General features: G+C 37.9%; 3 protein-coding genes across 5 annotated transcripts; 2 read left to right on the forward strand and 1 right to left on the reverse strand.

Annotated features, from left to right (window-relative positions):
- Positions 1–1,699: 1,699 nt before the first annotated feature.
- Positions 1,700–5,290, reverse strand: LOC122654187 (ammonium transporter 3 member 1-like). Its single transcript, XM_043848174.1, has 3 exons — positions 4,625–5,290; positions 4,224–4,509; positions 1,700–2,285 (listed from the first exon to the last, which is right to left on the reverse strand). Exons 1-3 carry the CDS (start codon positions 5,270–5,272, stop codon positions 1,750–1,752), a joined length of 1,470 nt encoding a protein of 489 aa, XP_043704109.1. The 5' UTR covers positions 5,273–5,290; the 3' UTR covers positions 1,700–1,749.
- On the forward strand, positions 1,867–27,335 carry LOC122654188 (fructose-bisphosphate aldolase 1, chloroplastic-like). 3 transcript variants are annotated; one of them, XM_043848176.1, is made up of 8 exons: positions 1,867–1,871; positions 6,289–6,295; positions 24,635–24,805; positions 25,358–25,627; positions 25,755–25,864; positions 25,968–26,058; positions 26,471–26,740; positions 26,968–27,335. In XM_043848176.1, exons 3-8 carry the CDS (start codon positions 24,650–24,652, stop codon positions 27,244–27,246), a joined length of 1,176 nt encoding a protein of 391 aa, XP_043704111.1. In that variant the 5' UTR covers positions 1,867–1,871; positions 6,289–6,295; positions 24,635–24,649; the 3' UTR covers positions 27,247–27,335. The 3 variants fall into 3 exon arrangements, with proteins under 3 accessions (XP_043704111.1, XP_043704112.1, XP_043704110.1); XM_043848177.1 differs by lacking the exons at positions 1,867–1,871; positions 6,289–6,295; positions 26,968–27,335 and adding an exon at positions 26,891–26,930 and having other exon boundaries at positions 24,581–24,805; XM_043848175.1 differs by lacking the exons at positions 1,867–1,871; positions 6,289–6,295 and having other exon boundaries at positions 24,585–24,805.
- Positions 14,977–22,649, forward strand: LOC122654190. The gene is made up of 6 exons (XM_043848178.1): positions 14,977–15,021; positions 15,259–15,322; positions 17,736–17,843; positions 17,968–18,066; positions 18,325–18,450; positions 22,264–22,649. Exons 1-6 carry the CDS (start codon positions 14,989–14,991, stop codon positions 22,404–22,406), a joined length of 573 nt encoding a protein of 190 aa, XP_043704113.1. The 5' UTR covers positions 14,977–14,988; the 3' UTR covers positions 22,407–22,649.

Genomic DNA, 27,335 nt, shown 5'->3' on the forward strand with positions numbered 1-27,335 from the left:
AATTCACTCTCAATCCATAGTTTTAGTTCATGATTCTCTTCTCCTCGTATTCTAGAACCTGTTGAATCTTCAAAAACCCTCAAGATCATTATTTACTTATTTTTTATAATTAAGTATTCGGATTCGGATTTTTTTTTCCGGATATCTCTAATCGAATACGGATACCCCTAAACGGATACGAATGCAGATCGAATTCAGATTTTCGGTTATCCATTTACAGCCCTACTTGTATCCAAAGTGATGAATTGAGAAGTTATAACCTTCTTTTGATTGTCTCTTGTTTTATCGGAAAAATTCTTTACTTCAGGATCCAAATTGACAAAAGAATACCTATAAGAGATTCTTTCGTGGTTGGGCCAACAGGAAAACCTATCGATATTTAAAATGGAACTTATTGCCTATGAGAGTAGATGATGAGTTGGGCTGAGCCCAACTTTGAGCATCCAAATTCCTAAATATTTTTTATTTTTTATTTGTTGGGACTTTTCAGTATCCAATTTCAAAATATTGTGTTTCTCCTCTGGATCTCCTCTTGCTTAAACTCTTAATTTCACCTACTTTCCTAGTTTCTCCCCTCTTCGGTTTATCTCCGTTGTTAGCCTTTTTTTTATCTGATTTGGGTCAGATTAGTTTGTTTCTTCTCCAATGATTTCTGTATCCTTATCCTTTACCATCCCATAACTGGCCAAGTTTTGGGTTCCTCAGTAACCCACTAATCATTTTTCGTAGCCCTATTTATATTTCTCTTCATTTACTTTTTTAAGGGTTGATGTTCTCTGTGCCGCATCGTAGGCTGCCCGCTGACACATGGGAGAGGTATTTCTGCCATTCATGGGAGTGGAGTGGTCATTTTGCCCATCCCCATGTCCTTGGGTGCAGCTTGCGCCCTCGTCCAGAGAACATTTTCCCCTTATTTATTAACCTCATCTGTTAAGCAAAAAACTTACCTCTCTCCTTTCTTTGTTTTTACTTCTTGAGGCGTTTTTCTTCATCTCCACATTTCTCCTGCCAGACCTCATGTATCAATAATCAATAGTTATTCTATAAATATGTTAGAAACATTTTAGATGTCCAATCGACGGTTTATAGATGTTCAATTGGTGGATTAAATTCTCTATACATGAAATTACAATGGACTAGGCTGGTGATGATAAATATTTCCATGACATGAGATTCGCTATGAAATATTGTTAATAGGAACTTGTAGGATTTGTAAGAATATTTTTTTTCTATAAAGAAAAGTAGGGTTTGTACAAGTACTAAGTTTCCCTCCACCCATGGTGAATGAGATTTCATTCACTGCAAGGAGCGGGAATGGGTATCGAGAAGGTATTTTGGAACATACAAAAACCCTAAGAGGGGTTTGTGAACTGTCAAAAAACTTCGTCTATTTAATTTTAACTTTCTCCTGTCTCTAATAAAATTCATTTCTTCCAAAAAAATAAAAAAAAATCCACAATAAAAAAGAAATACAATGTATTACTAAGTTATTAGAGATACAAAATCTTAAGATAATTGTAACAACAACTAGTAGTACACAATCTCTTGTTAAAAGAGACGAACAAATAATCTAGTGTCAAAAGAATTAATACATTTACAGACATATAAATGTGAGAACACCTAGCTCTTAACTATGTTCCTCAAACCAATTAATCACCATTATATGAACATGAACCAATCCTTAATTAATTTGTTCCTCCTTAAAACATAAACAAAAAAAAAAATCAATTTTCTCTTCTCTCCTTTCACTTACACTACTTGAGTAACACCAGTTGCCATTTGCAATTGAGTTGGATGGAGTGTATCATCATTAAGGTACCAACCATGTCTAGTTGAATCATATTTCTCACCATCACCCCACAAAGCATAAGCTTCTTCCCCATGTACGGCATCATCTCCTATCAATAATTGATCTTCTGACATCCTTAATGGCATAAATATCTTAATTACCAAACAAATTATAGATGTCACCACCAAGTTCCAACCGATTATGAAAAGAGCTCCCACGATTTGTTTTCCAACTTGAGTTCCACCTGTGGTTCCTCCATAGACTAAACCTTTACTGTTTGTGACTGGTAAGAACATGGAACACAACACTGGCTCGGCGAAGATGCCTGTGAGAATGCCCCCTAGAGCGCCTGCTACGGCGTGAGTGTGGAATACACCAAGAGTATCGTCTACCTTTTGTAGTAAAGTCCATCTCTTGTGGATCACCATCATGGTGAACCAAGGGACACTGCCTGATAGTACTCCCATCACAATAGCAGCCCAACCTTGAACTAGACCTATAAGCAAACAGTTTATGGACACAAATCACAACAAAAATTAGAACAATAATATAATATATAACATCAATTTCTTAAATATGTTTTTTTTTTTTTTTAATTATGTTGAAGGCAGTCAAAAGAAGGAGGGTGGACCTTGGTGCAACGGTAAGATTGTTCCATTGTGATTAAATGGTCAAGCCCGTAGTGGCAAGAGCCTTGTAAGAAAACTAATCCACCCTTTTCCAAGGATCCATACTGGAAACTTAATTTTGGATTTGGTATATAGGTTTCAAGAAAATGGGTTTTTTATTTTAGTTTTTGGGGAATGAGAATTTGAAAGATGATGAAATTTCGTTTTCCATCACCCTAGAACGAAGAATCTTTCTATAAACAAAAAGAGAGAAAGAAGAATCTTTTAACACGGGTGATGTGACCTTGTAATTGGACTCCTTTGACATCATTAACCTTAAGGATGCCCAAGCCTTGGGTTGGTAGTTGGCGACACTCATAGTAGTGGCTGCCTCACGCTTGTGGTCTTGGGTTTGAGGTACCCGTACGCTATTACATGTAGTAAGAAAATCACTCTCCTTAAATAAGTGTTGGCCTCTCTTTTCGAGTCTCTGTTGGGAATCTGAATCAGCTACCCACATGGGGACGGGTGGGGATAAATCCGACCCCTCCATGGGGCATAGGTCTCACACCCTAGGAGGCAGGTTCCACACCCCATGGAGGGTTCAAATCTATCCCCTAGCAGATCTGAACTCCTCTCTTGGCTCCTCATGGGTCCTTTCTAGCTCCTGTTCATGGGTTTGGCCCCATATTGGCGCAGGGCCACACAGACTGTCAGCAATCCCCTCGAAGATTCCTTTCTTAAGTTAATCAAAGAGTCAGATTTCTAGGTGAAAAGAAACTGGGTCCCATGAAGGATGTGGTTATTCTTTGTGATGGGAGAAGCGCTCCAGTAAAGGTTGCTAAATATGCTCTATACATTTTTTTATTAAGGCTTTAAGCAGATATGTTTTTTCATTCTTCCCTATTAGTGATTTAGCATTTTAACTATTGATGATTGGAGCCTATAAAGAATGAATGTGATCATTAATTCCCCACTCGTGATTTTACGAGGTGGAATATATTCTTTTTCAGTCTAATCAAATGGTTAGACCACATAGTTGAAGAGATTCTCTCTTCATCATCGGTGATTCCAAACCTAGTTTGAAAGGAATACATATATTTACATTGACTTCTTCAAGGGGTGTCTCAATCTCTGAACCAGGCTTAAGCTTAGACTTTACCCACACACACCTCAAATCCATATTAGCTACCCACATGAGGACGGGTGGGGACAAATCTGACCTTTCCATGGATTGATTATGATTATTAATTATACTTATTAATTATGCACCAATTATATAATAAAATTTCATGTGGTCGGTATACGAAAGCCTCTAACCACCCAATGTGTCACATGAAGGACGATCAACAACCACAAGTTGTAAAGTTTGAATTCTCTATTTAATTGAATATAAAACCTAAGTGATTAAAAAAAAAGGGAGAAACAACACTCAATTTGGATCCTCTACTGCCGAGCAGCCCGGTAGGATCGTGCTGCCAAGACACGGTGAGACGTGTAATTTTCGCCTTACTCCCACTCGGGCAAGTCGCTCGGGCAGGGGTAAGGTGGACATTGCGCGCCTCACCGTGTCTTAGCAGCATTGTCCTGTCGGGCAGCTCGATAGTAGAGAATCTGAATCCAACAACACTACCTAGTCGCTTGCGACTCCTATGTCCAGACACCTCATGGAAAGACAGAAATTCCTGAAGATGTGGTAGTCATTTCGCACAGCTCTGAGTCTACTAGACACATGAACCGCACACCACACGCAACCTGATAGGGTTCTCTTCACTTAAAAAAACAAACTAGTTCCATATAGAAGTAATGTTGGAACAAATGCTTACCTGCACCAGGAGTGATGCAAACAAGACCCGTGATCATACCCTGAACGGCACCGATCACCGATGGTTTCTTAAAGACAAGCACATCAAGAACCGTCCACACCAACAAGCTCGTGGCCGCACAGATATTAGTGTTCAACACGGCCATCGATGAATCCGTATTTGCCGAATACGGGTCACCACCATTGAACCCGGCCCACCCCATCCATAGAAGCCCAGCACCAGCTAACATCAGCAACACGTTGTTCGGCGGAAATCTCTCCCTATCCTTTGTTAACCTTGGTCCCACCTGAAATAAAAATAAAAATAAAACCGATTCCTTAAAGTCAACGACTCAGAAATCCTTGACTCAACGAGTCAAACTCAAAACTCAAAATTCCTAAAAAAAAAAAAAAAAAACTAACCCAGTAAGCAGCTGTGAAGCCGGAGATTCCAGATGAAAGGTGGATCACATAACCACCAGAGTAATCAATAACACCCCAATGGAACAAAAATCCACCACCCCACAGACTAAATGCACCGACGGTATAGGAAAAGGTGAGCCACAAGGGAACAAAAACCATCCAAGCCCTGAAATTCATTCTACCAAGTAGAGAACCAGCTATGAGAACTAGTGTGATTGCAGCAAACACAAACTGAAAGTAAACCATAGACGCCATCGGATAGAACGGTGCCGCCACCGCTGTTTCGATGCTTCCGTCGCTATGGTACTGCGTAGTTGCCGGCAATCTAGCCTGCCTGATCAGAAAATTCTGACCAAGAGCAGCACCAGCTTTACCCCAGAAAGGCAAAAGTCTATCTCCAAAAGACATTCTATAAGCCCAAGTGACCCAACAGATGAGAACAGCAGCGAAGGCGTAGAGAGCCATGAAAGCAGAGTTAACAGCCCATTTCTTCTTAACGATAGAACCGTATAGGATAACTAGTCCAGGAACGCTTTGAAGCCCAACTAGGGTTGCTGCTATCATCTGCCATGCGTTGTCACCTTTGTTGAGCCAATCAGGCACCGACAGGGATGCGTTCTGGTAAGCTATAGGAACAACGTTCGCCATGATTGAGGAGGAGCTTTAGAAAGATCTGATCTACAGTACTGGCACAGGAGGTGAAGGAGAGAAAGTCTATCTATAATAAAGGAAGGAGGAAGACTTCGGAGAATCCATTTATATTTGGAGGAAGTAGCTGGAGATTATTACAAATGTTTTTATGATGGGCCGCCTATGGTGTTAAAATGAGGTTGAGTGCGGGTGTACCGTTGATTTTGGAATGAGCGGTTGGGATATTAGATTCTGGAATATTCTTTTGGTGGAGGAGAGGAGAGAAGTAAAAATAAAAATAAAAATAAAAATAAAAATAAAAATAGAAATAAAATAAAATTTGGAAGTGATAGTGGATTTTTTTAGTGGAATGAAAGTGGGCGAGAACTGGAGTCTGGCGAAGGGGGAAGAATATAATGAATCTTTTTTTAGTATACATGAACGGAATTTCAACCAAATAATAAAGGACTAGTTAATAAGAGAAGATACTATGTCCACGTTTGGCAAGCTATCGTCAGTCTTTGTGTTGACGAAATTACCCTTGATTTTCTATCAAAGGTCATTTGAGGGTCCCAACTGTCTTATCTCAGTGGAAAGTGTAGACTTTTCAATCCCTAGTGTCCAAAGCAAAATGATTCACTAGACTTTCGTTTTTAGGGATCTAGCTCACCTAAAGAGTGAGAGCGAGTGTGTGAAATTAACATTTTGTGTGTGTGTGTGTGGGGGGGGGGGGGTGTTGTGCATGTGCACGCACAGGCACACACCTGGACAAAAGATTTCTATTTTTCCATGGTGTAGTATGGTACTTTTGTGTGTTTTTTTAACTAGGTGCACAAGCCACAGGAGCCACATGACTAGGTAGTGCACATCCAAAACTATATTGTTCAATTGGTGTAACCATCTCATTTAAAACTATTTGTTAACATTATAGATCCAAACCATAGAGTCTAGACGTACCCAGATCCTCTCTAGCACACATCCAAGGGTTAGATTGCACTTGGGATGCATGTCGGATGCTACCGACCATTGAATACGCATTGGATGCACTAGCGCGCTAGAGAGGATCCCCTTCCATAAAGTCTTCCTAGTAATTTTCTTCATTGCTTGGACTTGATATTTGTATTATGAACACACACACATGACTTTAGGTCTTCAGCTTCATTATCATGTTTTGAGGTGTCACTATCGCCTATATTGAGTGATTCGTATTCATATCATTAGTCATTGATCCTAATACCTGGTCGAACTCATGTTGGTAAAACTATCAAAAACCTGATTTCTGTATTAATATCATATCAATTTTTTAGATGATCAATACCCGATCCAATACCATGCACTAAATCCATGTAATCATTAAAACTGATTGTGGGCTAGTGAGTGGTGGCCGCACATAAAGACAGATAAGTGAAGATGACTTGAGGATTTAAATCCTTCAAAGTCAGTCAAGGTCTCAATTCTCAAGTGGCACACGGAATTCCCATTTCTCACTTACTTTTTTTTCACGATTTGGGACTTCCATTTTCATCATGGCATTGAGAAAAGTTCGCAAAAAGGTTTAAGAGGTACTTTAAGGATTCAAAAGGGTTAATATCGTCTTTGTGGTGAAAATAAAAAAATATCAAAATCGAACGCTTGTGCCAGCTCAGTAACAGCTAACGCTTAACCCAGATTCTACAGCTGTGATGTGTTCACTGGCCTGTTAAACATTTTGATTTACCAAAATCAAAAAAAATAAAAATAAAAAAAGAGAGAGTTGGAGATTTGATTTTGAGCCGTTTTAAGTATTTCTTTATGTTCTTAGTATTTCTCCCGAAAAGATCACATCGGAATTCGGAACACGAGGAGGCATACGTGATTCACGGAACGTAAAAGATGAAAGAAACTAAAGTCTCATTACGTCATGGTTTTAGGAAACGGATCGGATCGGCTGTACCAGGGTGATCCATATCGGTATTGATCAACATCGATCCCAACGTGGCTGATCTCGTATCAGTGAATTGGATGGATAAAGGGTAAAATTGTAAAAATAAAAAAAACTTGATTTTTATGCAAAACCAAGGGCAAACCTGTCTGATACGAGTCAATTTGTACCAATACATATCGATATCGTATCAGTTTGGAGATGGCCAATACTTGATCAATGTGTTCCCATTAGCCCCAGCGCATTGTTCACAGAAAACACATACAAGGCTTGAAGGTTCTATTGTTTACCAAAAAATGTTTCAATTGGTTTCAATCATAATTAGCAGAAATGAGTTTAAAAATGAGTTTTAAATGTATTCTCCTTTTTTTTGTTTTAAATTTTTTGTTTGTTTCTCAAACATACATGAAAAAATGGCAAATGACAAATATTTTTAATTTAACCGTGTTTAAAACACATTCTCATTTTTATGATATTTTTTTAAGATCTTAGACTTATTCAATATAATTTACTGAAGTGATTATATCTCTTTCAATTGAACTCCGATCAACTTGAATTTTACATGTAAAGTTAACTTGAAGGGCTATACTTTACATGCTATTACATTTAATTCATGTTGAATGCACGAATCCCAAAATTGAGCTATAAACTAATGCATCTATTAAAAAGGGTTTCTAAAACAATGACTCTCAACTACAACTAAACATGCATCATTTTGGGAGTGTGTTGGTTGTTTTGACAACAATGAACAACGTCATAGCCAAGCCACATTGCTCAATAGAACTTTGGACATGTTTTCTTTTCTCCCTTCTTTTTTTTATTTTTTTTTTATGGTGTGTAAATTTTAAGTTGTATTTTGGATGATATGTCTTGGACCTTATAATGGATTTTGGAATATATATATACATTAATGTTGAATGTTATATAGTTGCTTTGGAACATTAGATGCAAGTTTTTAGGTAATAATTCCTCAGTTTATATTTTCTATGAGTGTACTGCCCTTTTTTCATCCCGATTTTTTTTTAGGTCAATACGTTTAAAACCCGTACTATCTGTTTTCCTTTTTTTATGTTTTGTTTTTTTTTACCGTACAATTTGGAGTTTTACGTTGTTTAAAACCCATACCGTTTGTAAACTCACCAACACAAGCAAGAGAGATAAAAGGTTTTTTTTTTTTTTCATTCCTATAACACATATATATCTACCATAAAATCAAAAAACTCGTCTATGTTGATGCTCTTGCATGCGATTTTCTTGTCTCTAGTGGTTCCTAAAGCATCATCAACAAGGGTTTTTTCCTAGGTTTTTTGCTTCAGTCTCTCAAGATGGTATGATAGTGTGTAACAAGCAAAGCTACGACCCTGTCCAAGTATACCACTTCCCTACCATCAAGGGAAGTTACCTAATGATTAACAAAACCACCAATTACACATTCATATGTTTACACTAGTTTTTTGTTTTTTTGTTTTTATTTTAAGGGCAAAAGAGAAAAGATATATTATAAAACATAGAAAAGATTACATATGTTTTTAAGAGCCTTATAGGCTAGTGTGTTTCGTAAGAGAAAGGAGTATATCATCTTGAGTAGTGAAATTACTAGTAAGATCTGCAAGTTCAAAAAAACCTATCAATAAGCTTCTAGGAAACTATAGTACTAGCATTAGGGTGAAGGAGGACATTGAACTTGCTATTGCAACACTAGATTTCTTTAGGGGACACCTTCATATGTATGCCAAATTTTCATTATCCAATGATGCTATGGAGTTTCTATTAAAAAAAAAAAAAAACAATGATGCTATGGAGTTCAGCTTCCATTCCATCTTTTGATTGAGAAAAACATGCAAAGATGAGTGCATCCTCACCGGCTAACAAAAATTAAAAAGCCCATTCTATAAATCCTAAAACATTGTTTACACTAGTTGATATGACAATGGTCACATAAGCCACCATGGCTGTCCAAATTCCCCTGTGGAAGGTTTTTTAATTGTTTATTGGCAGTGACATTTGTTTTTCTTTATTTTAACATAGAAAATCAATATATATATATCCTTTCTTTATCCAAAGTCAAAACACAAAACTATCCATGTTTTTCCAAGTCATTGTGTGGACTCAAGTGGTATCAACCCTTTTATTTTGTGTTAATTGGTATCACTTGTTTTTTTTTTTAAATCTCACAAATCACACGTTAATTCCGAAACGTTAACCAACTTTTAAGATCGTGGTATCACTTATTATGTTCATGATTTTGACTCAATCATTATTGGCCACTAAGCGACTCCTACCCATGTTTATCCAAGTTATTATGTTGACTTAAGTAGCATCATTTCTTTTTTTTGTGTGTTCAAGTGGTATCACTTGTTTTTTTTTTAATCACACAAACCACACGAAAATCCCAAAAGATTAACTAATTTTTAAGATCGTGGCATCACTTATTACGTTCATGGGTTTGACTCAATCATTGAAGGTCACTAGGCAACTCTCTCTCTCTCTCTCTCTCTTTTGGATTTTTTAGACTTATCATTCATTATATTCTCACAAATTTCTTTTTTCCATGTTACTTGCATCATTAAATTAAGGGGAAAAAACGCTGCCTGTTTGCGCACTCCTACACCCAAACACGGGGTTGGCAAAATGATCACCCTGCCACATGTTGGATGCCTCAATACATGCTCCCATTGGCCCCCACACTGGCGCAAAGGCCACGTTCTCTCTCCCATTAATTAAATATTATTTCTCTTTAACCTGTTTTAGTTATTAATCATGGTTTTTATATAGAAAAGTCAAATCCCATGAGGTTCTTTGTTAATTGCGTAGCCATTATCTAGTTGATTAGCAGATGACCTAGTTGGATTACAAAAATATATATGCAAAGACCTCCCATGCATATTCTGGTTAATGTTATGCCTCTCCTTCTCTAACCTACCAATTAAGACATGGTTCATATGATTAACAATGGCCTAATATAATTTTTAGCTGCTTTCTGGTATCTTCTATATATTATTATATTTTTTAATCTCTTTGCTTAATTTGAAATAGATTTGTGCTCGAGGTCTCTCCCATGTCTTCTGCTTTAAGTCTGAAAGTTGACTATGGCATATATAAGAGCCAAAATCTTAATTAAATACTTTAAGATTTAATTATTTCCCATCCATATACATACAATAATGTATTTTGGGCCCAAACAGTCCAAGACCCAGTCCATTTTAAACAACGAAAGACAAATATCTCAAAGGTATTTCAGTGAATAAATTGGTGGGATCAATTAAATACTTTAAGATTTAATTATTCCGGTCAAGGCTTCACTTTCCAAATGGACACTGATCGATCCCTCTTGTGCATTATGTGAAAATTGTATCGAATTTTACTGGCATCTCTTCTTGTCTTGCGACTGGATCAAACACATCTGAGTGGCTGGCCCTCTGGGTTTACGCACTGAATCTCTAGTTTATGAATCCATAAGTGACTTTTGTCTTCAGTTTCTTCATTCTAAACAACCAGATAAAGCTTCAGTTTCTTGGTTCTTTGGGGTGTTTATAATTACGTGCTACTTTATTTGGAACGCTCGGAATAAAGTTTTATTTGGGGCTGAAAAACTGAATGCGATTGGGGTTTTGCACCAAGTTTCACGCTGGATTTCAGATTTAAATTTACAACCCTCTCCCTCTTTGCCCAATGTTGTACTTAAGGATTCTTGATCTAATTGTGATTTACGTCTTTGGATACCTATCCCTAAATATGAATATCCTATCTTATTATGTGCTAGAATCCATACCCCAGGGCTAAGATTGGCAGGCTGGGCGTATTTGTTTTTTATGGATGGAAGGTTTTCGTTTTTTGGAGCAGGAAATATTTTGACATCCAAGGTTTGGGATCCGAAATTGTACAGCATCAAGACGGGTCTAGACCATGCAACATTACTAGGTTTAAAAATTAAGGAGATATGGTGCTCTAACTCATAGTTAACTAATATTCTTCCATCCCCTACTAATTCTCATTGGCCGTGGTTATACATTAAAGAGTTTATGTATATTAGTAATCGTACTTCGGACATAGTGTTTAGTACTTTTAAGAATCAAGTATGTTTAGAAATAGTATGTAATCTTGCGATCTATGCGCAAGGCAAGTAGGTTGTACTTATTTCTTTATTATCATCGGGAAAAAAAAATCCAAATCTGCACATTTTCTAGGGTTGTACCTTAACTCTTCTTGTTCTTGTTTGAGCACTTTTTATTTTGTTGGGTGACTTTGTATTGTTTCTAGCAGTTTACACTATCAATCCTTCCCATGAAAATTTTATTTTCACCCAAAGAATGAGAAACAATCCTTCTCCCAAAATGGGAGGAGTGGTTTACGAATGTTTCCATGAGGTAAAACGGGTCTAGACCATGCAACATTACTAGGTTCAAAAATTAAGGAGATATGGTGCTCTAACTCAAAGATAACTAATATTTTTCCATCCCCTACTAATTCTCCTTGGCCGTGGTTATACATTAAAGAACTTATGTATATTAGTAATCGTATTTCTGACATAGTGTTTAGTACTTTTAAGAATCAAGTATGTTTAGAAATTGTGTGTAATCTTGCAATCTATGTGCAAGGCAAGTAGGTTGTACTTATTTCTTTATTATCATCGGGGAAAAAAAAAATCCAAATCTACACATTTTCTAGGGTTGTACCTTAACTCTTCTTGTTCTTGTTTGGGCACTTTTTATTTTGTTGGGTGACTTTGTATTGTTTCCTAGTAGTTTACACTATCAATCTTTCCCATAAAAATTTTATTTTCACCCAAAGAATGAGAAACAATCCTTCTCCCAAAATGGGAGGAGTGGCTTACGAATGTTTCCATGAGGTCACCCCCAAAAGAAATTTTTTAAAAATGGGAAAAGATCCCTGTTTGGTGGTGGGATCCGGCTCCTCTCCAGGGAGCTCAGTGCCCAGGGGACATCCAAATGTTGGACTGTGTCGCACACATCTCGGTGCATGCCTAGGGATGTGTGCAGCACAGCCCAACGGCTTGATGCCCCCTGGGCATGCTAGGCTCCCTGGAGAGGAGCTCAATCCTTGGTGGTGCCCCCCTACGCCCTTGTGAAATGACACTCCTGTCCTCTGAGTGGATACCCAGACACCCTCCGCCAAAGAATGAGAAAAAGAATTATGTACAGGTGTGCGCCGGCCTACGCCTAGATAGAGGGGACGAAATGACCACTCCACCCCCATGAAAAGCGGCAATGTCGCCCAGATAAATGCTTCCACCACGCTCCCGCATTGGCATAGGGGCCATGGGGGGTGCGCTGGTCATTTCACACGCGATTGTGTTTGGGCTCAAATACACACCGTACCGCGCACTGCGTGACCAGTTAGAGTTCTGTTAACCTTTTGATCTAAAAAACAAAAAAACAAAAAAGGGGGTCAACTTTGTTCTACGTAGTGTTTCAACAATGGTTTTAGTGCATGGTATTGGAACAGATATCGATCAACCTAGAAACCGATACAGTAATAGATCGGTTGTATCAGACAAATTTGCCCTTGATTCTTTTTTTAAAATGGGTTTGTTGACCATTTAATTACCCCTTGTGTATATGGTGTCACCAATATAGTGTCACACGATATCGAGATCAATCACTTGCAAAACTGATATGTACCGCGTGTACCGATACCTCAAACCATGGTTTCAATTTTACAATGCAAGCATTGGGGGTATTTGTAGATCAAACGACTTGTCTTTCATTTGTTGCTTCTCTGATGGGATTGGTTGGAACTACGCGTTGGTTGCAGAAGCATTAGCTATTAAAAAGGCTCTTGAGACTGCTATTCAATATCTAATCTCCAAATTGATTATAGAAAGTGATAATATCCTAATTATAAATATCTTAAGGGGGGCATCTCAAACCATTCCTTGGAGAATCTCTTCCATCATCTTAGACTGCCTTAATCTTGTCTTGGCCTTTGAGGACATTATTTTTTCTCATACTCTAAGGGAAACCAATGTTGTTGCTGATTGCCTTGCAAGTCTTGGTGTTCGTTCTCAAGTTTTCCTATTCTCGTTGTTCTCTCCTCCTAATTGTATTTTGCTTCCCTTGTATGTTGACTCTTGCGAGACTTTGTTCCCTCATTAATAAAGTTTTATTATAATAAAAAAAAAAAAAAAATCTTTACAATGGAAAGCACATCTTGGGACTTAAACACGAGTTTTCCTCCTTGGCACTCCTTACCAAGGAAAAAAAAAAAAAAGGGGATAAAAAAAGTGTTCCTGCGTACCAGAGAGAGTGGTTACCAACTACCTATTGATCAATCAAGAAATGGTGGGTAAAGTTCCCATGTGTTGCGTTTCAATTGAGGATCTGTACTCCTATTTTTAACTTTTCTCACCTATTGCATATATTTTTTCAGCCATGTAATCTCTTCTCTGATCTGGTAAGCTCTTCTAGATTGCATTGTTAACTCAATAGTTGCTATGACAGATCAAAACAAAGACATTTCATAAACAACAATAGGGGGGGTTTTAATCCAAGATTTAAGCACAATTGTTGCCACAGCCTTACTTTTATATGAAGTTTGAAACAAATATTGAAGTATCACTATGTTTCTCCCTTCATCGTAATATCTTCTCCTATGAGTCCTATCTCGATTAAACCCTAGTACTTATGTATGCATTTTATCCCATTAGTATGACCCACATGACCAATATTAGCTTATCAATTGTTTGATTTTATTTCCATAATTATTAGGAAGGAACTCCCATGTTGGGGGTGTCAAACGGTCGGTTCGGTTTGGTTTATGTCGAGTTGAATTGGTTTCGATTTGAAAATGAATGAGACCAAAATCAAACCATTAAAAACTTTGATTTTTGGTCAATTTCGATTTATTTTGGTTTTTTAGTATTGGTTAATATTGATTTAGATCGATTTGTTTTCAGGCATAAACTGTATTGACATCTGACTTTTATAACCTATAGTGAAAAAAGATTTAGTAAAAATACTTTAAATTATCTTCTCAAGTCAAACAAGTAAACAATCAAGAATAGGAAAATTAATTTGATCCACAATAGAATTTGTATCGAAATCATTGTTTATCATTATAAGGGGAAGATAACTAATATTGAAATCAATGAATAAAAAAAAAATATTGAAATCACAAAATTAACCTTACTATCAAATATGAAACATTTAAATGACCAAGTAATTTTATATAGTGATCATGGAGATCAATGGAAACATTTTTAGTTGTTACATATCAATTTTTGTATTCATAACCTCATACTCATTGATTTATAACAACTCCTCTCATAACCATAAATTTTATCACAAATATTGAAATCAATGGATAATCAATTCTTACAAAAAAAAAATATATGGATAGTTAATTCACCTATTCATAACTCATACTCGATGATTTTTTAATCGATTTCATTTGGTTTGATTTGATGTGATCCTGTTTTCAGCAGGTCCCTTCATACCCAAGTCCAAAGCCAATCCGATAAAGATCGCCTTCAAATGTCAAAATTACCATATCAGCCTTCAGCATCGCACAACAAGGTATGTCCACCAAAAGTTTTATAAACAGAAGAAGTTGATTTTCCATGAAAAATTTTCCGGTGTAGCAAACGCAGCCCAAAGATTCCAACTGCTTGTATCCTCTGTACGAACGCCGGTCCGACCATCCGGGTCACTCTTGCAGTCAATACTCCATGGATTACTTCGAATCCCACAGCCCAAGAACTCAAGAAGGTTGCTCGTTCTTGCCGTCGACTAGCAGTGAATAACAGTGAGGCACCTCTGGACTTCAGAACCATCACCCACGCCTTCCTTCTCTCATGATGCGTACATTTACACGACGGCTCAGTTCTGTAAGTGCTTCTCTGTTTCCCCAACTCTCTAAACCCTAGCAGTTTGGATGGATACTTCATTTGGTCCTACTCTCTATGGTGAAATTTAGGGATAGAAGAATTGTTTTCTATTGCTTTTGGTTGCAAGATTGTGTATTTAATGATTCTGATCATTTGAATTTTATCTTTATTGGTTTAATTGGTTTTTTGTTTTTTTTGGGTTACATTTGATTGGAATTCTGGTGATTGTTTCTTCAGTATTTGTGTAGAAGGAATCCTGAGATTGCTCCCGCTCGCAGGTTCTCATCCTTAAATCGAAGAGGTATGCCATTTCCTTCTTCATTGTTGTTTCTGATGTCAATTTGGTAGATTTTCTTCCTTTTATGGCTTTCGCAGTTTTCTTCTTTCTAAGCTTCAGTTGCAGATGAAACCATCTAAGAACTTGAATCCTTGTTGAACAAAAACAATTAGAGAACGTGATAAGAACTGCTTCCCTTTTGTGAAACATATTCCGTGGAAACCATTGACAGTGTTGGTTTGGTGAATCAAGAGAAATCAGGGTGGCAGCATGTGATGATCAACTGTACACTTCATGATATGCAATGTAATGATTTAACCTATGAGGTTTAATAATTCCTGTAACTCTTACTGACCATTCACCATGCATTCTAGGGACATTATTTTATAGAAGTGCAAGTTTTATACAATTTTATTGGGCCAAATACCCCAAGTGGCCAGGAACTCATCCCTCCAAAAACTAGATAAGAATTTTCGTCCCTTAATTTTTTTGGGGTGCACATTTCTTTATTCTGTCGTGCTCATCCTATGACTTTTCCAATGGCCCATGTAAGGGTATAGAATGGAGAGATCTTTAGATATATACACTTGGTGACCATGTGATTGATTATTTGGCTAGGCCTAGAGACACCCTTCTTGGCTTAGCTATGATGGATTATTTGGCCCAATCAATAAATGAATGAAAGAGACCGGTAAACGAAATGGCAAATGGTCCAATTTGGCTGGACTCACAGGGAAGATCCGTAAGATTTGGGTTGGAAAAAAACAAAAAAAACTAGTGAACTATCTACTGATTGCAAATAAGAATTCTATGAATTTGAATAGTTGGAATTTGGAATAGTAGTAATCGGAAGACTTGGACTAACAGAGAAGACCCGTATGATTTGGGCTGGAAAAAAAAAAAAAAGCTAGTGAAACCAACAACTTCTGATTGTTAAATGGACGGTTTGGTGTCATGTTCCTGCAAGCTAATAAGTGACCCTTAATTAGTTTTCTTGATTTTGGCTTAGCTATGATGGATTATTTGGCTAGGCCTAGAGACACCCTGCTTGGCTAACTCATAGATATTAGAGTTTGTCGAACATTACCTGGAAAAGATGTTCTAGAACAAAGTGAATGAGGCACTACTGTCTGAGCCTGTTCCTGACTGATCGATTCCTAACCACAGCTCCTTCAACCAAAACTCTCAGGTATTCAATGGCATCTTTGCAAGTGGCCTTGGGGAAGGGCAAGATCATCTATTTAGATGGAATCAGCTATCCTAGCAGGAGCTGAATAGTACTGCTAATCTGTTTCTAAATGCATTGGCAATACTCGAAAAAACCAGGGTTCCCCATTTGTTCATCCATCAACATTAAACTCGATTTTGAATTTGTGAGGAGGGAAACAAGTGATGTCCCCACAGGGGAGATCTAGGGCCAGACTGTGCCAAGAGAGGCCAATCTCTCTCAATAGTACCTGTAGCGCTCCCCTAAGTATATCTGAAGTATCAGAGCAATGCAGAATCTTGGAGAACCTTCTATGTTAAAGGGGAGCCTCCCTGGAGCATTCCCTAATGGGAAAAATATGGTCTATTTTAAGCAATAAAGTAATTTAAAATCGAGTTCAAATACATATGGTCATATACTAATTTAAGCCTTGAGTGATGAAGTTAGTCAGTTCTTCAATCTAAAATTTTACTGGGGCTTGTGATACCATATAAGGATGATGAATAAGGACTTAATATCTTTAAAAAACAAAAGGCCTGTGGACTACTGAGAGGCTTCCCTCAAGATAGTAAATTCAACCTTATTAATAATGGGATGAGACCTTGGCCTCTTCACAGTTGGCAGCCCAAATTAGAATCAAGTCCTTTGCTTTTCTGGTGATTTTGCACATAGGTTCACATGATTATCCAAAGCCTGCTTATTTCTCTCATGCAGTAAGGACCATCAACTGAAGCAAGATTCATTCTTCAAGCTTGCAACTTGAATTCCAAAGGAAGAAGTGAGCCGCCTTCAAATCAAATTCTCCATCTTTTCCAGAATAACTATGCTAACGCTGAAGACCGAGATTTGACCTACACCTCGAGTAAAGGACAGTTTATTTATTATGGCTATCTGAAAATCAATGTTCATTTGCAACTCAGATATAATTCAATGATTTTTTTTTGTGGGGGTGGGGGGTTGAATTGGTCCTCAGTTTATTTTAGTTTCAACTGGCTGTTTAAGACTTATGAGAAATTCAAATGTTTTGATGTTATGCATGTAATGAAATAATTGCAGTAAACTTGATTCATTATTAGAGTAAAATTTGATTACTGACGTGAGAGAACCAATATTTTCTATTAATTTCTCGAGAGATTCTGTAGATCTCCCATTATGGGATTAAAAATTGTATTGGCTGCACTATCTGTTGAGAACTACTGGAGGTTTGATGTGCATGTTACTTGGTTCCAGATGAGCTCTCACTTGAGGAGGATGCTGAAAGGAAAATAGGATGGCTGTTCAAACTTATTTTTGCTGGGACTGCTACACTTGTTGCTTACCAGTTTTTCCCTTACATGGGTATGCATATTGGTTTCCTAGAGCAATGCTTGCTTTTTCATGTTGCTCAATTACTCTTTGCTTCATACTCGTCAAGGCTTTAGATGGAAGAAAATTTATTCTCTTTTGATGATTGATTTCCCAGGTGATAATTTGTTGCAACAGTCTGTGTCTCTCTTGCAAGTCAAGGATCCATTGTTTAAAAGGATGGGAGCATCCAGATTATCCCAGTTTGCAATCGATGGTATTCTCCATCTACATTCTGTGAATTATGGATATGACATTCTATCATATTATGGTAAAATGGTGTGTTTTCATCAAAATGTGAACAAAGCCTTGCTGCTGATACTTAAATGCCAGTGCTATGTTTTAATGTCTATTTCTGCAACTAACCAATGGCTAAAATTCTTAATGGACAGTGGTTGATCTAGAGGTGGTGATTTAGAATACTTGAATGGTTAATTTCTGAGTTGTGTTTCTGTTATACATTTTCTTTGTGTAGATGAGAGACGAATGAAAATAGTAGAGATGGGTGGAGCACAGGAGCTTTTGAATATGTTAGGGACTGCCAAGGATGACCGTACACGGAAAGAAGCTTTGAAGGCTCTTGTTACCCTTTCACACTCAGGTCAGGACCAGAATTGATATTTGCATGTCATCATTTCTTTACACTGTCAATGAATTTAATGTTCTGATTTTTTTTTTCCAATTTTCTAGCAACATGCATATTAGCATCTTCTGAGAGTTTCCCTACCTGTGTGCTCTTTGAAATCTAGAATTGTAGCCCATATCAAGAATTTGGGCTAAATGGATATCATGTTATACTCCTTGAAACTAACTATTAATGGTCCATAATTGATCCAATGGGAATTATATGCCAGAAAAGATGTGTATTGGAGTTATGTCTGCTTATTGTTGTGAGAATCAAAACTAAACGATCGTGTGTTTGAGATTTTAAACTTGAAGAACCATACATAGGTGGCATCTAGAGATGGAATATGATTTGGTGATAGTTAGGGGTGTAAATGAATAGCCAAAATCCGTTTCCGTATCCGTGTCCGTATCCATTTAGCGCTATCCGAATCCGTCCGAAAGCTAAACGGATGCGGATACGGATAGGTTATAGCTATCCGAAAAGCTAAATTTACATGTCAACGGATAAAATATCCGATCCGTATCCGTTTAGCACTATCCGAATCCGTCCAATAGCTAATCGGATGCGGATCCGGATATAGCACTATCCGAGCCGAATCTGATCCGTTTACAGCCCTAGTAATAGTTTATATTTCTTTGTATTTTATTCTTGAGGTGGATTATGTTTTATCTCAAATTCTTGACCCTCTCTTTGATGTTTTAGTTAAAACTGCTCAGAACTCAGAAAAGTTGTAAGCACTACCTGATTTATATCTTGACCAACCTGCATTCTCTGAGAAGGTATCCTTGATGGAACTTCCTTCTATTGTAAGTTATCACCTTTGCCAACATCAACTAGATCACGTAGTAATGTGTGGTTGGAAAGTAAGCTTTATCACATTTACAGTATTTCCTTTGATGCTTGTGTGCTGGAACTGGATGGCCTCACCATGTACAGGGACTCTTAGCTGAATAAAAACAGCCTGGGTGTGTCTGAAGCCCACCTTTACCAAGTAAACCTCTGAATCAGTAATAACCCTGCACCTCGTACTCCCCCCCCCCCCTCTCCAACAAAAGAAAAGAAAAAGATGGGGGGTGGTTTTCTGTGAAGTAAATATTAATGATGGGATCCAACTTGCACTCTGCATCTCCGGTACCCTAAGACCCTTTAAAGTTGATGAAGCGGGAATCAGCTGTGGGTAGTTTTTCCTGTGAAGCTAATATTAATGATGGCATCTGTGAGACATTCTGCTTCTGGTAACTTCAGACAATCTGACCATGCTAAAGTTGATGAGAAGATCCACACTCCACAGCACATAATTCAGCTCATTTGATGGGATATTTAGCTAATTCTTGACCAGAAGATGCTCTTGGTTGGGGACTTGGGGGCCGATATACCATATTTGGAGATCAGTCAAAATGGAGTCTTTAAATTACTTGTGTGGAGAGATGTGCTCCATACCTTACTTATTTCCCATGTTGAGAATGTGTCATGACATGTCAAACCAAACTCCAGTTTTTTTTTTTTTTTTTCTTTCTTTCTTAAAGCAACCACTTTATTGATAAAACTCAATGTAAAGAAAGAGTCCAACCCACAGAAGTGGGGAAAGTAATCCCAAATTTCATACTGCATGTAAGAAGAAAAACAAAACAAAAAAAAAAAAAACACTCGGAGCACCACCTTGGTCTCACCACCCTTTTCTTATCCATTTGATGCAGTTGTATTAGGCATTAATCCTTAATCCTGTATGGAGGCCCATAAGGTACTGGTGGCAATCCAATGGGCTGAAATTGACCTTTGGATAGTAATATTATTGGCTGGGACTTTTTTTTTTTAAGGTTTCATTATAACGGGCCTAATTTAAGTAGGGGTGAAGTTAGTATACGAGAGTAGTAGTTAAGTGTTGGGTTACATTGGGATACTTGTAGCTTTTAAGAGTTCTGTTTTGTGTTTATTTACTTTATTGAGTTTCTGTGAGTGATTACAAGTCCTTTTATGAGTCAATTTAAGAAATTTAAAAGATCTTTATATATGTGATACCCCCCCCCCCCAATCAAATAATGATGTTTTGTGTAAAGAAATTTGAGTTCTTTGAAGAGTTTTGATGTGGTTGAGCAGTGCATACGGTATTGGTATCTCAGACCTGATTTCCTTCTTTCTTATTCTGATCTGCTTTTATCATGTGTGATCTTACTCTTTTCCTCTACTATTCTTCTTCTTCGTAGTTCTTACACCAGGTGGAACTCCCTCTTTCTCCAAAAGAATGAAAAGCCAAAACCACATATTCCCCCCCCCCCCCCCCAAAAAAAAAAACATCTTTTGACAAATTCCAGTTTAAACGAACACCCTCAAAAAAGGAACCACTCCTTTTAGGCAAAGGGACATTGAAGAAACAAGTGATTAACTGTTCCACCCTCTCTAGACACGTAGGACAGACGGAGGGAGAAAGGACACATCATGGTCTCTTATGTGTCTGCCATCATAACCTTCCTATTGGCAATCTCGTATCCCAAAGCCTTATTTTTGGAGGGACCATGTGGCCTACATGTAGGTTTGTAAGAGAAGAGATTCCCTGGATGTGCCAGGTCCGCAGGATAAAACAAATGAAATTGCATGGAGAAGAAAGATTTGGAGGACAATTTGCCATCTGATGTCAAAGACTAAACCCTCGTGTCCTCATGAGCCAATGACACCACCACCACCTGCAGACCTCCTAACAAGCTCTTGACACTCTGTAACTTGCTTTCCCTGAACCCTTTCTTAAAACCAAGATTCCAACTTATCTCATTCTCCTCTTGAACCAAACTTTTTCTCACCAGTGTTCCAAACATCCAAAATGCCATAAAGCCTGTGGTATCTTCTCTCAAAGAGATATTTGCCCACCAAAGATCCTCCCAGAACCTAATCCTATCATCATTGCCACATCAAACCTTAACTACAAAATCACAAGTGGGAGAATTCTCATAATGCTCTTCTAAGGAGCTCTTGAATCTTCCCATTTGGCCTCCCTAAAGTCCCACTCGTTTTCAGACAATCCATAGATGGATAGAATCACCTTGTGCCACAAAGACTGCTGCTCTAAAGGGAATCCCCAAATCCACTTAGCTAGGAGTGCCAAGTTCTTTTTATCTCCATAATCAACTAACACTCCCTCTTACCGTGTCAAGGATCACTCCTCCTTCCCCTGGCTCCCACAAAAATAATCCCTAAAATTATTTTCTCAATGATTTTATCTACCTTCTTGGGATCTGTAAACCAGCTAGTAATATGTGGGGAGATTTGAAAAGGTGGATTTCATCAATGTGATCCTTGTCCCAAGAGAATGTAATTCCTCTTGCATGTATATCTTGATTAAGGGCTCCCACAATATCATCGATCTGGATTTATCCCCCAAGTGGAGCCTTAGGTACTTCAGTGGCCTAGGTACTTCAGGGAAGTCCAAGGATTGAAACATAGAGGTTTCTTTGTTGGGAATACTTAACCAGCCACCATCGAATTTCCTAGTTCCACTCTAAGACCTGAGATCGTCTGAAAGCTAGAGGCTTGCAAAAATAGTGTTTCTATGATAAGTAACACGGTTGCAGTTCAACATGTCATTGCTATGGAGGTGTAGACACAATTACCGATAATTAGGGTTTAAGGATCCTATGGTTGATTTCATGGACTTAGCTACCTTTTCCTCCAGGAGTAACCTTGTTACTTATCATGAATTAGAACCAGCAGTGATGCCAAGAAGTATGTATGTTTACCTTCTGTGTGTGTGTGTGTGTGTGTGCAAGAAGTAAATGTTGTTCTAAAAATTTGCAGATGAAGCTGTCAATGCTCTGCACCTGGCTGGGGCGATCTCAGTTATTAGGTCAACTCCAGATTCTTCTGAGGATCCTGAAGTCATGGTCCAAAAGTGCAGCTTGCTGAAGAGGTTCCAAGATATGAAATATGATACATCTTGAATTTTAATAGATTTGGTTAGACTGGAAAGCATATGCTTATTAGTTATTCTCATTTACGTTTTGATAGTTTTGTCCAAATCTTAAGGGAAAATCTATTCCTATCTATAAAACAGATAGATGGAAGTTTTCTGTGCCATTTTTGCAAAAATAATTGAATTGTAAATTATCTGGAGGATTTTTTATGGTTACGATATTCTGCTTAATTCAGGTTCTCCCTGATTTATAGAGATTGACTCCAAGAAAAAAAATTGTAGTGGGGAATGTCTCATGGTGTTGGAAGGTTATGATTTTCTTGATGCCCAATATCCTGTTTACATGCCTTTCAGTGCTATTTTCTTTTCTTATTTCTATTATCAGATTCATGGTTCTCTATCCCAACCTAGTGAAAGTTTGAATGCTATTTCTGCAAAAATGGTGCTGGAATCCTTCACGGTAACGAGTTCTGAAGTTGCAAACACAACTAGAACTCTGCATGAATTTCTGCATTGGGAAAGTTGTATTATAATGCAAATTATATTATTCAGAAGGATTAAGGTTTCCTTCATCCATGGAGAAGGAAGAATCCTTCACCACTGTAATGTGACAATGTGATTGAGACTCTTGTGTCTATCACTAAACTCCCACCCCTTCCTGTTGTACAGGGTTGAAAATACCTTTCTCCAAGGTAATCAACGGGTCAGATCTCCATGGTGAAAGAGAAAGCGGGTCCTTATTCAAATGCAGATTTTTTCAGTGAAAATTGATGGGAAAACGAACTGCAAAATTTGCATGGTTTTAATAGTTAGGTTCTCAAAGAATTCTGGGAGGTAAGGAAAAATATTTTACCCAAGGTTTTAGAAATTGGTATTGGATATGGGATTGGTCGCTCTGTTTCATTCTAAATCGGACGTATTTACCCCAAATTTTATTTAAAAATGATTTTTTAACCTTTTTACCCTTGGTCCAAATCTATCCACTAATACGAGATCGCCCCAGAATCAGTATTGCCCTCCATCGATACCGATCCAATCCCTAGAACCATGGACTCTGTGGTTTTCTTTGCTCACTAAAAATTGAACGAACCAAGTTCACCTATATGAGAGATTGTGCCGGTTTGGAACACAAGAAAAAAAATTCCCAGTTTGATGTCTCACGATTCTACTAATCAAGAAACTAAGGAGAATGCCAAGGGTCGCCAGGTCAGAAAAGTGATAAGTAGAAATTCTTCCAAATAGGATTTGAACCTATGACTAGTCAATTATAACAACCGACCGTTATACCACTAAGCTACCGAAGAACTCCCTTATTTAAGGAAGCCAAGAAAAGGCATGCATGCAGCATTATCCTTCATGACAATCAACTTGGGTGGGCTGAGATCCAGCACAGGCCCATCGTGAAAGTTAAAGCCCAAACCAGCCTGTGTTCCACTTTCTCAAACTAAAACAACTTTTGGGTTTCCTTACGGATGTAAATGGGTATCCGTAAATCCGAATTCGATTCACATCTGTATTCATTTAGGGGCATCTGTATCTGCTTAAAGATATGTAGAAAAAAAATTGAATAATCCGGAAAAAAAATTATCCAATCCGAATAGATATTCAACCAATACTACAAAATTAAATAGCTAATGATCTTAAGGGTTTTTGAAGATTCAACAAATTCTAAGGAATGAGGCAATGAGAATCATGAGGCTAAGAGATATGGTATTTGCCGAGGGAGGAAGGTCTGGTTTACACAAGTCAGGGATGTAAAAGAATAGTCGAAAATCCGAATTTGATTCGTATCTGTATCTGTTTAGGGATATTCGTATTCGATCATGAATTTCCAGATCCGATCACATCTAATTTGTATTTGATCCGCTTAAATCTCTAGGTTTACTCCTAAGGGTGTTCTTATTCTGGTTCACACTTCATTCCATAATTCTTAGTGAATTAACTTGCAGTTCACCTTCTTTACACTTTTCTGGTGGGCAAGAGTGTTTGGAGGGTCAGCCAGTGGAGATCTTAATTTTTTTCAAACCAAAAAGTCTAATGTCGTGTATCTACAACTGGAAACTCACAGAGAGAGTTATATAAGAAGCAGCCAAAATCACTTCTCACTCTTGTGACTCAATCTTGTCCATTCAAAAACCAACGAATAATATCCACCTCACATGCACTATCTCCCCTTGCCCTCAAATATGTAACCTCAGCTTGTAAGGCCACTTTTAAACTACTTCTTAAGAGCCTAGAACAGAAGACCTCACTCAATCTTCATCCTCTACAATGGCCTCTGCTACAATTCTCAGGACTTCTTTCCTTCCCAAAAGATCAGAATGGTTTGCAGCCAACTCACATCAGTCGACCTCTCACTTGCAGCCTACTTCTGTGGCCTTCACTGTCCATGCTGGTGCTTACTCCGACGAGCTTATCAAAACTGCGGTAGTAGTTGTTTCTTATCACTTTCTATCTTGGATAAAATATTTGCTCCTTGTAACTAATTATCTTATAAGAATCAGTAACTTTCAATTAACATGAGCTAAAGTTGACTTGCCTAACTTGGGTAAGATAGGTTTCTTAGCCAAAGATGCAAATGAATACTCTGCCATCTCCTGTAATTGCCTTTTCCCTGTTATCAGTAGGGAAAGTTGAGGAGACCAAAAACAATTTTGTAACTGATGTTTCTTATTCTATGTATAATAATTAAGGGATTTAACCAACTGAATCTGTCTTGCAATTAAAAGCAAAAGTAGAATTACTTCTCAAATACTAACAAGTTACAGAAACAATTAAATTCAAAAACCAATTAGTCCCTACCCAAACATGTTCCTTTCACTATCACCTGTTTCTGCTCCACAGGAACACTAATATTTCCTTGAGCACTATATAGGCCCACAACCTCTCTCTCAAAGTAACAACTCTCACCAATTGTTTCTGATTTGGTTTATCATTTTATGCCATAAAAACTGGGGTCTAACTGTCATGTATTCGCAGAAAAGCGTCGCATCACCAGGCAGAGGTATATTGGCCATGGATGAATCTAATGCAACTTGTGGAAAGAGATTGGCCTCCATTGGTCTTGAAAACACAGAGGCCAACCGCCAAGCTTACAGAACACTCCTTGTCTCTGTTCCAGGTTTGGGACAGTACATCTCAGGAGCAATCCTGTTTGAGGAAACACTCTATCAGTCTACAATAGATGGTAAGAAAATGGTGGATGTTCTCAAGGAGCAGAATATAATGCCAGGAATTAAGGTTGACAAGGTAAGGAATGTTCATAAGAATGAACCCATGACAAACTGCAACATGAAAATGAACCATAAGCATGATTATTAGAAGAGGCATGCATATATACATGCATCATAGTATATAACAGTATTTTCATTTGTAGGGACTGGTGCCACTGGCTGGATCAAATAATGAATCATGGTGCCAAGGACTGGATGGTCTGGCATCTCGCTGCGCAGCTTACTATGAGCAAGGGGCGCGCTTTGCCAAATGGTGAATGCCCTATAAAAGCCTCTAGGAATTATATTCAACTATCTACTTTGTACAATTCTATCTGTAAATGCTGATTCTATCTTTGTTGTTGATCATATGCTAGGCGTACTGTTGTCAGTATTCCAAACGGGCCATCAGCACTTGCAGTGAAGGAAGCTGCCTGGGGGTTGGCAAGATATGCTTCCATTGCACAAGTAACTCATATCCTTCAGTTCATTTCTGTTTTCTTCATTATTTAATGTCCAAGGTAGCTGGACAGGGAATTTAGAATTGGAACACAGCAACCCATTGATACACTGAACAACCCTGAGCTTTTGTTAATGTAAGACCTCAAGAGAATCTGATGGTTTCATCAATTCAATAGACTCAATTGGCTTATAAAGATGTCAAGCATGAAGGATGTAGCACCTGAGTTTACATGAATAAGAATATAGTAGAGTGTAACTTGAAGAACTTTAATAAATCATAGGATTTAAAGCTTAAAATAGGTTATTTTCTAAATTAAAAACTATTAGAAGAATAGAGTAAATGAAGCATGCATTGAAGTACCTTTTGTTAGAGAAAGAAGTAGGACTGACTAGTTAGTTCCTTATTTTGTTGATGCAGGACAATGGTTTGGTTCCTATAGTTGAACCTGAGATTTTACTGGATGGAGAGCATGGAATTGAGAGGACCTTCGAGGTAGCCCTGAAAGTGTGGGCAGAGGTTTTCTTCTACATGGCAGAGAACAATGTTATGTTTGAAGGGATTCTGCTCAAGCCCAGCATGGTGACACCTGGTGCTGAATGCAAGGAAAGAGCCACACCAGAGCAAGTTTCTGAATACACTCTGAAACTCCTTCAGAGAAGGATTCCCCCTGCTGTCCCAGGAATTATGGTATGCTTATCTTACCAATCTACATATTTCAATTGTTTCAAAAAAAAAAAGTGAAAGAAAAAAAAAAAAAATGGAAAAGAAAGTCTAAGCAACCTTGAACTTGAATGCTATGAACCAAGTGAAGCAACTTGAACTTGAATGCAAAAAAAGTTTCTGTCAGGAGGCCAATCTGAAGTCTATTGAAAGTTTACCTTGTGACTAATTTTCCTTCTTCTTTTGCAAAAAAGTTTCTGTCAGGAGGCCAATCTGAAGTCGAAGCAACCTTGAACTTGAATGCTATGAACCAAGGAGCAAACCCATGGCATGTTTCATTTTCTTATGCAAGAGCACTTCAGAACACATGCCTGAAGACATGGGGAGGAAGGCCGGAGAATGTGAAGGCCGCACAAGAAACTCTCCTAGTACGAGCAAAGGCCAACTCACTTGCTCAACTTGGAAAGTACACAGGTGAAGGCGAGTCAGAGGAGGCTAAGAAGGGGATGTTTGTCAAGGGATACACATACTGAGTTCTTGAATCTAGTAACTTATGTCATGGGTTTTGATGCAACTGTTTTGTCATAAGAAAAACAACAATGGAGCATTTATATATTTGCAA

Source organism: Telopea speciosissima, chromosome 3, assembly GCF_018873765.1.
Source record: "Telopea speciosissima isolate NSW1024214 ecotype Mountain lineage chromosome 3, Tspe_v1, whole genome shotgun sequence".
NCBI classification, from domain to species: Eukaryota; Viridiplantae; Streptophyta; class Magnoliopsida; order Proteales; family Proteaceae; genus Telopea; species Telopea speciosissima.

Excerpts from the sequence above, each read along its gene's own strand:
- LOC122654187 (XM_043848174.1), bottom strand. The coding sequence starts at position 5,272 with ATGGCGAACGTTGTTCCTATAGCTTACCAGAACGCATCCCTGTCGGTG. Across the intron at positions 4,510-4,624 it reads GCTTCACAGCTGCTTACTGG|GTGGGACCAAGGTTAACAAA; the intron begins GTTAGTTTTTTT and ends TTTTTATTTCAG. Across the intron at positions 2,286-4,223 it reads TTGCATCACTCCTGGTGCAG|GTCTAGTTCAAGGTTGGGCT; the intron begins GTAAGCATTTGT and ends GTTTGCTTATAG.
- LOC122654190 (XM_043848178.1), top strand. The coding sequence starts at position 14,989 with ATGATGCGTACATTTACACGACGGCTCAGTTCT. Across the intron at positions 15,022-15,258 it reads TTACACGACGGCTCAGTTCT|TATTTGTGTAGAAGGAATCC; the intron begins GTAAGTGCTTCT and ends TTGTTTCTTCAG. Across the intron at positions 18,451-22,263 it reads TGTTACCCTTTCACACTCAG|ATGAAGCTGTCAATGCTCTG; the intron begins GTCAGGACCAGA and ends AAAAATTTGCAG.
- LOC122654188 (XM_043848176.1), top strand. The coding sequence starts at position 24,650 with ATGGCCTCTGCTACAATTCTCAGGACTTCTTTCCTTCCCAAAAGATCA. Across the intron at positions 24,806-25,357 it reads ACGAGCTTATCAAAACTGCG|AAAAGCGTCGCATCACCAGG; the intron begins GTAGTAGTTGTT and ends ATGTATTCGCAG. Across the intron at positions 25,628-25,754 it reads CAGGAATTAAGGTTGACAAG|GGACTGGTGCCACTGGCTGG; the intron begins GTAAGGAATGTT and ends TTTCATTTGTAG.